The 14,369-nt window shown below is 52.2% G+C and overlaps 1 protein-coding gene across 1 annotated transcript in view; it reads right to left on the minus strand.

Annotated features, from left to right (window-relative positions):
* Positions 1-1,389: 1,389 nt before the first annotated feature.
* INPP5D (inositol polyphosphate-5-phosphatase D) overlaps positions 1,390-14,369 on the minus strand; it is a 153,547-nt gene continuing 140,567 nt past the window's right edge. The window contains 5 exon segments of the mRNA XM_010353138.2: positions 1,390-2,586; positions 4,588-5,124; positions 5,126-5,180; positions 10,920-11,201; positions 13,796-13,892. Coding sequence (XP_010351440.1) covers positions 2,584-2,586; positions 4,588-5,124; positions 5,126-5,180; positions 10,920-11,201; positions 13,796-13,892 — 974 coding nt within the window. The 3' untranslated portion in view covers positions 1,390-2,583.

A 14,369-nucleotide genomic window follows, 5' to 3' on the forward strand; every position in this document is an offset into this window, starting at 1 on the left:
GTGAATTATGTTTAGGTGATAAGGAGGTGGGGATGCCTGGGTTCCCCCTCACCCTGCCAGAAGGGGGACATTGGGTGTTTGGAATGCCTAGAATTGTCAGGAAAGGAGAGACAGGAGAGAGACCTGATCAAGGTGGAACCCAGATGATCATGGCAGCCAAGAGCCTAAGGAGAAAGTGGTCAGGGACTTCTCGGGGTGGGTGCAGGGATGAGAGATGGAAAAGGATGAAAATTCTTGCATTCCACAGCATTTCCTGTTCTGAGCACCAGGTGGACCTCAGCTGTCTGACCACGTGCAATCAAAGCCAGGTCCTCACAGCAGCCTTGGGTTTGACTGTGGTGGAGGCACTGCATTTGCTCGAGTGACTAGAACCCAGAGCAGGCGATGGGGAGTATGAGGCATGCCCCATACAGCGGCTCTCCTACCTGTATCTCCTGGGAACCCACAGAAATGCTGGGGAGCGCCTAGACATCCATCCTAAGCGGGCATGGGGCCTCAGGCTTGACATTCTGCCTGTGGGTGAAGAGATGATGGCACTTGTGTAGCATGCCAGCCCACCCCGGCAGCCAGTGGGTTCCCTAGGGACCAGGAGCATCCATGCCTGGGTCCTCAGCTCTGGTGATGGGGGCTGGGAGGCTAAAGAATGTCAGGTGTCTCCAGCTCTCTCTCCACCCTGGCCCTTGGTCTATTGAGTCAGAGGCTGGGGCCTGGGACTTAGGTCAGGTTCTACATGGACACCAGGCAGTGAGCCTGCAGGGTGGGGACACCCGAGCAGGGGTAGGGAGCCGTGGTCCCAGCAGGCACTCAGTCCTGCCCCTGCTGAGTTCCATGAGCCACTGAGGCGCGGGAGTGAACGGTTTGCTTGGAGGCTGCCAAGACACTGCTCCAGGTCCTGCCTGGAGCCCAGGCCTGGTGTCTGTGAGCAGGAGCAGAGCCCAGGCAGCCCGAGGTGGGGCAGAGGTGCTATGGAAGTGGCCCGCACTGCGCCTCTGGGCCAGGGGCTACTCCCTGACCTGGGAACCCATGACCTGGGGAGTGCTGACATGTAGTTTTTTGTCTCTGCAGCTTAAGCACTGAAAACTTATAAAAGCTGGGAGGAACTTGTGGGCTGCAGGACAGCAGGTATGGAGGGGATGCTTGTGGCCTCTGGGTCGCCGCAGGGCGCTTGGAGTGCCAGGAAGATGTGTGGATGGAAGGAGGGAAGGAGTGCCGTTTAATCCTGTCCCCGGTCCAGGACCAGCTTCAGACTGGCTGTATGGTGTACCATCTGGTCAGGGCAACACCATCCATCACCACCACGAACCCTTAACTGCCTCAGTCGTGCCCTGTACAGGCCCTGCTGTCTAGAAGGGTATCTATGGCTCCGAATGTCAAGAAAAACGCCACATACACAAGAGAAAGGCACAATTTATTGGTCATGCAGACTTCCACCACGGGAATGTGGGGCACATACCCCTCTGCGTTCACACATACCGCTGCATTTAGCTCCCTACATTAATTCTGCTATGTTGAAAAAGCAACATAAGGAAAGACATCACCCATCTATTCTCCTAATAACCAATGAAGCAGAGCTGAAAGACACAGAGATAGGAAGAAAAGGCTGCACTATTTCAAGAGCCTGGAATCAAGAGGCCCACCCTCCCTGGCAGCCAGGCTGGAGAGCACGGCTTTCGGGAGCAACAGCAAAGACTCTTCTATCTGCATGATGGAATACGTGTTGGGGGGCTTGGCTTAACTGTGACTGGTGATGGCTGCCCACCTCGAGGAGGGCACAGGGAACCTGGCACAGTCCTTGGTATCTCTAGCCCAGGCTGAGGCCAGATCTCTCCACTGGAGAGTAGGAGCTGATTTCCTGCTCCTTCCAACTAAAGAACTGAGAAGCCAGGTAGATCCCTGCTCTCAGCTCAGCGATGCCAGAACCCCCGGGCTTTAGCTAAAGCAGCTTGTGTCACTGAAGCTGGACAGAACAGGCTTCTTGTACCCTAAACAAGCTACCCAGACTCTTCAGCTCCTTAAGGCTAAGCCCTTGTCTCACTCCAGGAGGGCACTGGGCTTCTTAATGCTTTCACCCCTCCGAACACACACCATTTTGAACTGGTGGGTTTGGGCACGTGGTTTTAGGTAGCTAGAGCCTCAGCTCTCGAGGTCATCCTGATGTGATGAATGTTCGTAAAGCACTTAGCACAGCACTTGGCACATCGTGAGTGTTAGATTCACGTGGTCATTATTATTATTAACATTATTATTATTTATATCTCCACCCTCGAATCGGCACTGCAGTTCCTTTCTTCAGAATGGCGCCCTCAACAAGGCACTGGGGTCCCAAGTACCAAGGGCGAGCTGGAGACCCAGACTATTTGTTGCCTGTCTGGTGTGCGTTTTTCTTCCAGCCTCAGCACTTGGTGCCAAGTCTCACAGGCAGTGAACTCCCTGGGCCACAGAGAAGCTAGGCTCTTTCCTGAAAACACAAAGCCTTGCATAGGAAGCTGGGCAGGAGGAGCCAGCAGGAGGTCCTGGGAGAGGGTCCAGTGGCTTCGCGCTGTTCCTCTGGGCTCCCGACTCACTGGCAGCTCACTGAGGGCTTCACTGTGGGACAAGAACAGAAGGGCTGTCAGGGCTCATTCTCACCAGGCCATGTTGAACTAAGTGGCCCGGGTCCCTGCATGCTGTGGGCTAGGCCAGGCTTCCTTTAACATGTAGCTGAGAAGAGCCAGCGATCACTGTTCTAAGTACTTTACCTAGTTATTTTTAAAAATTGCTTTTTAGAAATGGGGCCTTGGTCTTACTCTGTTGCCTAGGCGGGAGTGCAGTGGTGCAATCATAGCTCACTGCAGCCTTGAATTCTTGGGCTCTAGCTAGCCTCATGCTTCAGCCTTCCCAGTAGCTGGGACTACAGGTGCTAGCACCACGCCCAGGTAAGTACCATATATCTATATCTATCTACATAAAAGTATGTAAAAAATATATACACATATGTAATACGTATAGTATATATATGAAATGATATGTAATGGATATCAATGTAAATACATAAATATAAATATATAATTTCTATATAGATGATAATACATAGTAATAATACAGAATAGCCTATAATGCAATTCTCCTTCTAAGTCTATGAGGTAGGTACCATTAACAGCCCCTTTTTACAGATGGGTAAACTGAGGCTCAAGGCACAGAGCTAGGAAGTGGGAGGGCTGGGATTCAAATCCAACATAGCCTGGCTCTGCAGTCTGTTCTTTTTTTTTTTTTTTTGAGATGGAGTCTCACTCTGTCGCCCAGGCTGGAGTGCAGTGTCATGATCTTGGTTCGCTGCAAACTCCGCCTCCTGGGTTCAAGCAATTCTCCTGTCTCAGCCTCCTGAGTAGCTGGAATTACAAGTAGCTGGGATTACAAGTACATTACACCACAATGCCCAGCTAATTTTTGTATTTTTAGTAGAGACGGGGTTTTACCATATTGGTCAGGCTGGTCTTGAACTCCTGACCTCAGGTAACCCACCCATCTTGGCCTCCCAAAGTGCTGGGATTACAGGTGTGAGCCACCATGCCTGGCCCGGAGTCTCTTCTTAAACACTGTTAGTCTTGCTCAAAAATTTTTTTATTTTACATGAAGGAGAGGGAAAGTGTGCTGAATTCTCCAAAATACTAGGAAATTTCAAGCATGAGTGTGAATAATAAGAATGAGGCTGGGCGTGGTGGCTCACACATGTAATCCCAGAACTTTGGGAGGCCCAGGTGGGCAGACCACCTGAGGTCAGGAGTTTGAGACCAGCCTGGCCAACATGGTGAAACCCCATTTCTACTAAAAATACAAAAATTAGCCAGGCGTGCTGGCAGGTGCCTGTAATCCCAGTTACTTGGGAGACTGAGACAGAAGAATTGCTTGAACCCAGGAGGCAGAGGTTGCAGTGAGCTGAGACCATACCACTGGACTCTAGCCTGGGCAACAAAGAGTGAAACTCTGTTTTGTTTTGTTTTGTTTGAGACAGAGTCTTGCTCTGTCACCAGGCTGTAGTGCAGTGGCACGATCTCGCCTCACCGCAACCTCCGCCTTCCAGGTTCAAGTGATTCCCCTGCCTCAGCCTCCCGAGTAGCTGGGACTACAGACGCACACCACCATGCCTGGGTCAATTTTTGTATTTTAGTAGAGACGGGGTTTCATCATGTTAACCAGGATAGTCTCGATCTCCTGACCTCGTGATCCACCATGCCTAGTGAAACTCTGTTTCAAAAAAAAATTATAATAATAACAATGAGATATAAATGATTTAGGCTCCTTTTCTTTATGGACTCTTCTTCTTCTGGGCCTGACACTGGACTAAGAGTTTATCCACAGCCCCGCCTTTCTTCCTTGCAACAACTGCTGCAGAGGCAATGCAGGGTCAGGGATGTGTGGGACAGGCAGGCCTGGATTCAAATCCTGACTCTCCCTTCTCATGGAGCAGTTCCCAAGACCATCACTCCCATGTGTGCACATGCATGCGTGCACACATGCATGCACACACACATGCATAGGCACACACATACGCACTCACGCATGCACACACACACACATGCACACGAGCCCACGTGTGGCGCCGCGCACCTGCATGGCAGTCCTGCTTAGAGGCCCCGGTGGCCCCTCCTCCGGCCGGTGCTTGCCGTGGTGTGGGAGCTCGGTGTTGTCGCGGTAGTCGCGGCTCTTGGAGTGCTGGAGGTGCAGGACCGCCGGGCTCTTGACTGGCAGCGGCGGCCGCGGCGTCGGGGTGGGCTGGGTCTGCTGGTTCATTTCCGACCTGGAAGGCTTGATGGGCCTCTTGACCGGCACTGGGGCCTGGGAGCTGACGGCGGTCTTGGGCTTCCCTTGGCTCTTGTCCCCGCCCGCCGCCCTGCCCTCGGCAGAGGACGAGCAGGTGAAGGAGCGCAGCCTGGGCGCGGGCGCCTGCTTGCCGGGCCCCTCGCCGCGATCAGCCTCCTGGGCTTTGGTGAGCACGATGCTGGGCGACAAGATGCCGGGTTCCGGGCAGGGCGGGGGCTCCTTCCGCAGCATTTTCGGAGATTCCTGGTCCTTCCTGGGAGCAGGCTTAGGGAAGGAACTCACGGACCCGTACAGGGGGTTCTCAAACATCTCGGGCTTTGTCAGCTGGCAGGTCCTCCTGAGGCAGCGTGTCCCCTGCGTTCTTCCCCAGGTCACTGGGCCTAGAGCCAGGGACAGAGCAGGGAAGACACATGTTCAGGGGAGAAGACACGGGGGCGTGGCTGCTTAATGACTCTGGGTCTTTCTCTGGGGTGATAAAAATGTTTCTGAACTAGTTAGAGATGTGTCACATTGTAAATGTACTGAATGCCACCAAATGGTTTTGTCTTGTGTTGTTCTAGAGACAGAGTCTCGCTCTGTCACCCAGGCTGGAGTGCAGTGGTGTGACCATGGCTCACTGCTGCCTCAACCTCTTGGGCTCAAGCAGTCCTTCCCCTCAGCCTCCCAAGTAGCTGGGACTACTTGGGAGTAGCTAGGAGTAGCTGGACACTGCTGGGAGTAGCAACACCACCAGGCCTGGCTAATTTTTTTGTTTTGTTTTATTTTGTAGAGATGGGGGGAGGTCTCACTATATTGCCCAGGCTGATCTTGAACTCTTGGCCTCAAGCAATCTTCTCGCTTTGGCTTCCCAAAGTACTGGGATTACAGGCACAAGCCACTGTGCCCAGCCTAGCAAACTGTTCATTTTGAAATGGTTAATTTTATGTTCAGTGAATTTCACCTCAAGTAAAAAAAAGGAAGAGGAAACAGTAGCTTTTTTCTTTTTTTTTTTTTTTTTTTTTTGAGACAGAGTCTCGCTCTGTCGCCCAGGCTGGAGTGCAATGGCCGGATCTCAGCTCACTGCAAGCTCCGCCTCCCAGGTTCACACCATTCTCCTGCCTCAGCCTCCTGAGTAGCTAGGACTACAGGCCCCCGCCACCTCGCCTGGCTATTTTTTTTTTTTTTTTTTTTTGTATTTTTAGTAGAGATGGGGTTTCACCGTGTTAGCCAGGATGGTCTCGATCTCCTGACCTCGTGATCCGCCCGTCTCGGCCTCCCAAAGTGCTGGGATTACAGGCTTGAGCCACCGCGCCTGGCCAGTACTGTGTTTATCATACATGGTCCTCAAAGACAGCCTCAGTTCTGGCCAAGGACTTTTTCCACCATAAAACCTGTTCACATCAGAGCATCTGTGAGCAAGGGGCACAGGACTGGAGGATTTGTAGGAGAAATGAAGTGAGCACTTATATGGCACCTCAATATCAACCCCTCATCCTCATCAGATGAGCCTGCTCTCCACAGCCCCTCCCCACCTCCCCAGTCAACAGGCCTCCTTTCCTGGCTCCTCCCATCCCCACCCCCAGCCTCTCCTCTGACTCTAGCAATTCTGCTCCGACCCAGCATTTGCAATGACCGCTCAGGAAGGCAATCACACCTCCTCCTCAGAAACCACTTGTGCAACTTGAGGGTGAAAGCTCAAGAGGGTCCATCTACCAAATTTGTGTGTGAGACACTTCCTCAGGCACAGCAACACAGCCACAAACAAGGACAGAATCTGAGCTCAGGGGGCCAACATCCCAGTTAACACAGTGTCCTTCCCAGCCACATGAAGTCCTCTCCTTGGAAGGCTCTACTAACTCACAGTGGAAGGAACACATGGTGGTTGTGGTGCAAGTCAGAGGGAACTTGGACACTTGTGAGTACTGGAGAAACCAAGGCCAGTAGCTAGAAGAAATGCCCGACCAACCCATGGGCAGGGGAAGCTTCTGTGTTGTGACCCAAAGTAGGTAAGCGCTGCCTTTGGTTGTTTGTGTTCTGATTTATCACTGCTCTGACTGGAGGTGATTTCCTGCTGAGCAAACTATGAGAATGAGGAATGGGAACACATTTTACTTCCTGACCAGCAGCAGAATCTCCCAGGAGAGTGTTCTGGGATCTGCTTTCTACAAAAAAGGAAGCTACCATGAAGAAATTGTGGATCACTGGGAACCCAGTGAGGCTGTCACACCTGTTGCTGATGGGATGTGCACTGAGAAGCTGCTCAGAGGCACTCAACAGTGACTCTTTGGGGAGCAGATGTGGGCTCAGGGGACAGAGGCAGGATGTCGTCCTCACACAGGTGCCAGTGAGATGCCATGGAGCTCCAAGGAGGCTAGCCGCAGGGACACACCAAAGGGAGCCTGACTGTACACTTGGGGGTGTTCCCATTATTGTTTGGAAACACCTTAGAACAGGTGCATACAGAAATGCTGGGACCGCAAACAAGGACTTTGGAAAGGTGCCCCTCCATGTGCAGCCCTCTTCTGACCCCTGTGTGGACCCGCAAAGGCCGTTGCTGTGAGTTAGCCAAGGGAAGAGGGCACAGGAGGGAGCAACTGGCATGGTCACAAGTTTTCAGATGAAGGAGAAAGAAGTCCTGACCTCTGACCACCCTCTCTCAGTGGCTGAGATGGGAGGAGGGGCTCACTTCAGAGAACTGGGGGCAGGACCAGGAAGAGAGCCCTGGGTGCAAGCCCTTTTGTGGTTCCAAAGCTCACTCCTCTGGGAAAAGAGTAGCGAGATAGAGACCAGAGAAGCCTTCCCTCTAAGAGGAGGCTTCTGCTGCACTTAGAGAGGGAAAGCTTGGTGGGGGTAGGCGGGGAAGACTGGGGAAAACCACGAAAAACTCAAAAGTAAATCTTATTCCCCTGACCAAGGGTAACAAGAAATTGACTCCTACAGCAGGCCACAGTTGTTGAATAAAGGAACTGATATCCAGGGGACAGAGTTGATTCCTGCAGTAAATGACTGTACTTCTCAGATTCAGGAGACCAGAGTCTCATCTCTAAAGCAGCTAAGCACTTTCCAGGGGCTGAGAAGAGTCCCCTTCCTAACCTCACAGCTTCGGTCTGGGGTCACCAGCTGTCCTTGCTTGCGCAGGACTGAAGGGTTTCCTGAGATGTGGGGCTTTTAGTGCTAAAACTGGGACAGTACTCGGCAAACCAGGAAGGTCAGTCCCTGCACTTGGGTCTGGGTGATGGTGGGGAAACACTGATGGTGCTTATAACACCCGCTTCCACAGCCTTTGCTCTGGCTGAGCCCGGGACCTGGAGCAGCAGAAAGGGATGAGGCAGGTGTGCCAGCTGCAGGGCTCCAGGCTCCAAGCACCTCCTTGGTGAGCAATAAGTTAGAAGCGCACCCTGGGGGCCCCTTGCTCGTGGATGGCAGCCTGTCTGCAGCTGTCGCCATGGGGCTGTGGGGAACATGCTCCCACCAAGCTGTGTGCTCATTGTTATGCACCAAGATCCATTCACTTTGGGAACTGAAAAGCATTCACTTACACAAATAATCATGCTCCTTGTTCTTTTGGGTTGCTTAGAGCTCCCTTTCCTGGGGTCTCCAAAGAGGTGGCCACACAGGCACCTTGATACCCACTGAATAGTACCTTTTGTCCTCTTATTTCCAGGGCAGGAAACTGAGGTTGTTTCTCCTCCCCCCAAGTTTCTTATGGAATGACCAGGATCTGACATCCTATCAACACATTCTGTACAGAGGTAAAGAGAGAGACAGCTGAGCTGAACTCCAGGGTTCTCCTGTCCTGTCATTTTCTCGCTCTCTTCCTGACTTCCTCTCATCTATCTTTTGTTTGAGACGGAGTCTTGCTCTGTCACCCAGGCTAACGTGCAGTGGCGTGACCTCAGCTCACTGCAACCTCTGCCTCCCTGGTTCAAGCGATTCTCGTGTCTCAGCCTCCTGAGTAGCTGGGATTACAGGTGTGGGCCACCATGCCTGACTGATTTTTGTATTTTTAGTAGAGATGGGGTTTCACCGTGTTGGCCAGGCTGGTCTGAAACTCCTGACCTCAAGTCATCTGCCCATCTTGGCTTCCCAAAGTGCTGGGATTACAGGCGTGAGCCACCGCGCCCAGCCTATCTGTTTTTTAGAGCGTATCTCGCACATCTTGGGAAATGAGACTGTCAACAGCTCCTCCATCCAGAGGAAGGCCCCGCCAGGCCAGGCCTGGGAAGGGTGGAGCTGGAGGGAGCTGGAGGACAGTGTGATGGAGAACACCCCCGCTGCTGGCTCTGCCCCATGTGGCGGACAGCACCCAAGTCCTCATGGAGAAAAGATGAAGAAAAAAACCAGTGGTAGGGGAAGAGAGGCTGAGAGTGAACCCCTTAGGTTATGATAAACCAGCAAAGAGCCTCAAGGGAAACAGTGCTCGTGCTATTTTGCCCATCTTAAATCGTTGGTAATTGGGGCTGCACTTTCATGCCTGTCTGTCATCCTGTGGCTACTAGAAACATGTAGAGCTCCCTGCTTGTATATCCATGAGGGGCCCATGGTTGGCTCTGCTCTGTTCCAGCATACTGGAGAGCAGCTGTGCCTTTGGGAAGTGCTGACCCTATTCCTTGGCTGCCTGGCCCCGTCTTCTATCTGGCTTCCATTCTTCTGCCTGACCCAGTTCTAGACTCAGATCAGTTTTCTCCACCGTCCGGGGCTTCCCCAGAGTTTCAGGGCCAGGCCCCATCTCTCTGCAGGCCAGCTACTCTGCCTTTTACATCCCTAGTTCCAGTTTCTAACTAAGTATCCCCCACAGGAGAGACTAGGAAGCTGCTTATAGAACAGGGAACCTCGTGGTCCAGAAAAAAAGAGGGGAACTGGAGGGTGGGAGCAGGCTCTACATGGAAACTCCCACCCTGTCCCATGGGGCCCTATAGGGAGCGGGAGATGCCTGAAGGCTTACTAGCTCTAGAAACATTTATTTTCTTTTCTTTTGAGACGGAGTCTTGCTCCGTTGCTCAGGCTGGAGTGCAGTGGCATGATCTCAGCTCACTGCAACCTCTGCCTCCCAGGTACAAGCGATTCTCCTGCCTCAACCTGCCGAGTAACTGGGACTACAGGCGCCCGCCACCACGCCCAGCTAATTTTTTGTATTTTTAGTAGAGACAGGGTTTCACCGTGTTAGCCAGGATGGTCTTGATCTCCTGACCTCGTGATCTGTCTGCCTCGGCCTCCCAAAGTGTTGGGATTACAGGCGTGAGCCACCGCACCCAGCCCTTTTTTCTTTTTTTTTTTTTTTTGTTTGAGACGAAGTCTCATTCTGTCACCCAGGCTGGAGTGCAGTGGTGTAATCTTGTCTCACTGCAACCTCTGCCTCCTGGGTTCATGCAATTCTCCTGCCTCAGCTAGGATCACAGATGTGACCCACTGCGTCTGGCTAATTTTGTATTTTTAGTAGACAGGGTTTCACCATGTTGGCCAGTCTGAACTCGAACTCTTAACCTCAAGTGATCCACTCAGCTCAGCCTCCCAAAGTGCTGGGATTATAGACATGAGCCACTGCGACTGGCCGAAACTTGTTTTTTTTTTTGAGACGGAGTTTTGTTCTTATTGCCCAGGTTGGAGTGCAATGGTGTGATCTCGGCTCACCACAACCTCCACCTCCCGGGTTCAAGCAATTCTCCTGCCTCAGCCTCCGGAGTAGCTGGGATTACAGGCATGCACCACCACCCCAGGCTAGTTTTATATTTTTAGTAGAAACGTGGTTTCTCTATGTTGGTCAGGCTGGTCTTGAACTCCCGATCTCAGGTGATCCACCCGCCTTGGCCTCCCAAAGTGCTGGGATTACAGGCGTGAGCCACCGCATCCAGCCCAAAACCTGTTTTTGATATGTATGTAGTTTTTATAGGAGGTTCCTTTTCTTGGCAATATCTTTACAAATTTTTACCCTTTAAAAAGAAATCGAGTTGCACCAATAGGTTAGGATGTGGAAGACTCTACATACATGTCTTAGGGGCCTGCTGTGTTCAGGCCCCAGGGATAAGTCGTGAGCCAAGTGGACACAAATTGTGGCCCTTATGAGGCTTCCATTCTAGGGTGAAAGCCCAGGGAGCTTTCATAAGTAGGGAGGGAGCCATCTTAATGAAGAGGATACTCACCTTGACTCCTGTGTCCTGGGGGGGAGACCCCGGTTTGCTGTCGAGGGTAAAAACTTCTTGGGTGATATGGGTGGCTGGCAGGGAGGTGTCGTAGGACTTTCTCCCCTGCAGGGCCCCAGCGGAGAGTCCTTGGGTGGCTGGTCGTAGCTCCAGGCTGTGGGCTGCTGGTCAGGGGACAAGGTCTGCTTCACGTGCAGGGGCACTGGTGGCCCAAAGGGCCCCACTCCCATGTAGTTGGGGTTGAGGATTTCGGTGATGCTGGAGCCACTGCATGGAGGGGCCCTGCAGGGTAGACATGGAGTCACATCTCAGGGGTCCCTTCCCTTCTCAGGGTCAGCACCAGCCCAAGGAAAGTGTCCTCTGACAACCCTGGGGCTCTCCCGGGCTCTCCTCAACTCCTTTACCTCTTGGGCAGTGATTCATTCATTCATTCATCTATCCATGCAACACTGTGGTTACTGAGGGCCTTGTAAGCACCCAGCCCCAGGCTGGGAGGAGGGAATATGGCTGTGAGTGAGGCAGCCGTGGTCTCTATTCTTATGGAACTCACTTTTGGTGGGAGAGAAAAACAAGCTCAGTGGCACAGAGACACAGTATTGATGTAGTGCTGAAGTCTGAGAGTAACAAGGGGCAGAGATGGAGGCTAGTGAAGCATTGGGACCAACTGGGCATTGGGTGACCCCAGGAGGCCCCATCTGAGGAGGTGGTCTTTTAGCTGAGATAAGAAGATAAGCAGATAAGAGAGAAAGAAGAGGAGAGTGTTCTCGGCAGTGGTAAGAGTACTTGCAAAGGCCTCCAGGTGACAGGAGTTTGGCCTGTTCCTGGACAGTCTGAAGGCTGGTGAGCAGGTGCAGAGGATGGAGTGAGAAGCTGCAAGGCTGGTGGGGCAAAGAGATGGTGGGGGGTGGCCTGGGTGGCAGGAAGGAGGGGATTCTCAGGGCAGACTCTGGCAGGGGTTCATCTGGAACACATCAGCCCACACAGTTTGTGTGTGCAGCATCAGCATGGAGACAGCCAGTAGCATATTTAGAAAAATGAGTGTGAGGTCACAGAGATCAAGGCTGGAGCCTGGAATGGGGGACAATCAGCTTAAAGCTATGGAGGGCATGGCCCAGACCCAGGCGAGGTGGCCCCAACAGACACACTGCATGCTGTCACTGTGTCAGGCACCCGCCTCCTGAGAACTGAGTTCTGAGTATATAGACTGTCAGGGACACTCCACATCTTCCGTGTGCTCCGCCAGCCTGGTTCCGAGTTGTACTTTGCTGCCATCCACCAGTGTCTGCTTCAGAAATAAGTGCTCGTTCTCATGCTAGTCAAAATGGAAAAGAATTTGTTTCCCTACACTGATCCTGATTCTGGAACCTAGTAGACACTTCAGAGCCAGGATGCATTTGCTGATGGGATTATCATGGGAGGGAAAGAGGGAAAGGGGATGCTTGTGTGCCCACGGCTGTGAACGTCGGAAGCTGGAAGTGGATCAGGGAATGTGCTAGAGATGAGAATTCCTGTGTTCAACGGGGATGGCTGGGGTGAGGGCAAGTGTTGGTGGGGACAAGTGTTGTGGGGAAGGGAGGGAGGAGAGGAACAAGCTATGTCTGCTGCTGGCATGGTTCTGCCTCCTCGGCTGGTGAGCCGGCGAAGAGACCAGAACTTGATTCTGGAACTCGAGACCACATCGGTGAGTTAGGGCAGCCCTGCTACCAAGGATGTCTGTATTCTGGTAATACAGACTTTAACATCTGTACTATTCTTAGTTCAGTCTCTGCCAAGAGCAACCGGTGTGCATTTTCCCCCAGTGATTTTTCTTGCTAGTGATAGGGTGGGGTTTGGTGGCCACGGATCCCATGATTGCTGATGTCCTTTGTCCCACAGGAGACACAGCCACCATTTGTAGACTTGGAATCTCTCCATCCTCTCCGCAGTCACTTCCTCATGCACTAGGCCGCAAGTTCCTAAGTCAGCGACTGCACTGAATTTGCCTTGATTTCTCTAGAACTGGGCACATCATAGGGACTCAAAAATGTTAGCTGAGTCAAACTGAACTTTCCGTCACGTTAGTTTCCCAGGCTTTGTCATAGCCACACCAACCTCCCCAGCAGTCAAAAGACACAGAGGAGTCAGGAGAGCACCTCTCCTGGGCTGGAGCTTCTTTCTCCTGTGTCCTGGGTCTCTCTGTGCTTCAGTTCACCTTCTCACAGGCCCTGGGTCTGCAGAGCCATGCTAGTGTTTTGTTTTGTTTTGTTTTGAAACAAGGTCTTACTCTGTCACCTAGGCTGGAGTGCAGTGGCACAATCACAGCTCACTGCAGCCTCAGCCTTCTGGGCTGAAGCAATCCTTCCACCTCAGCCTCCTAAGTAGTTAGGACTACTACACCCAGCTCATTATCATTATTTGAGACAGAGTCTTGCTTTGTCACTGCTGGAGTGCAGTGGCAAAATCTTGGCTCACTGCAATCTCTGCCTCTTGGATTCAAGCAATTCTTGTGCCTCAGCCCCCCCGAGTAGCTGGGATTACAGGCATGTGCCACCAGGCCCAGCTAATTTTTGTATTTTTAGTAGAGATGGGTTTTCACCATGTTGGCCAGGCTGGTCTCAAACTCCTGACCTCAAGTGATCCACCCATCTTGGCCTCCCAAAGTGCTGGGATTACAGGCATGAACCACCGCACCTAGCCAAATTTTTTTTTTGTAGAGACACGGTCTGGATATGTTGCCCAGGCTGGTCTCAAACTCCTGAGCTCAAATGATCCTCCAGCCTTGGCCTCCCAAAGTGCCGTAATTACAGGCATGAACCATCACACCCAGCCAAACCATGCTAATTTGTCATGAGTCCCTGATATCCACCCCCCTCACACCTACCCCATGCCCACTTTACCTGCTGGTGGCTTCCCACTGCTTCATGGGGTCGTGGCTGGTGAGGCTCTTCAGGGTCTTTTGCCCACTGGACTCATCACGCTCTGTCTTCACAAAGTCTGGAAGGAAAGGGTCGGGAAAGAGCATGTGAGGGCCCAGCTTCCAGAGCTTAGATAAGGGATGGCAAAGGGGTTTCCATTTGCAGGCTAAAGCTGCACAGTGAATAGTGAGTACCTGGGGAGGTGAGTTAAGCAAGATTCTGAAGCCTTGTAAGAGTTTAGTGATTGATTAGTTATGCCTGCTGTGGATCCACAGAGACTAAGCAAGATTCTGAGGCCTTGTAAAAGTTCAGTGATTGATTAGTTATGCCTGCTGTGGATCCACAGAGAGGAGAGTTGGAATCCAGAGTTGTCATTTCATGTGACATTTCCAACTTATTGGTCTCATCAAGGAACAAAGCAGGCAAATATGTTTTGTCAGACCAGGCGCGGTGGCTCATGCCTGTAACCCCAGTACTTTGGGAGGCCGAGGCAGGTGTATCACTTGAGGTCAGGAGTTCCAAACCAGCCCGGCCAAGATGGTGAAACCCTGTCTCT

This window comes from Rhinopithecus roxellana, chromosome 14 (assembly GCF_007565055.1).
Source record: "Rhinopithecus roxellana isolate Shanxi Qingling chromosome 14, ASM756505v1, whole genome shotgun sequence".
Lineage (NCBI taxonomy): Eukaryota > Metazoa > Chordata > Mammalia > Primates > Cercopithecidae > Rhinopithecus > Rhinopithecus roxellana.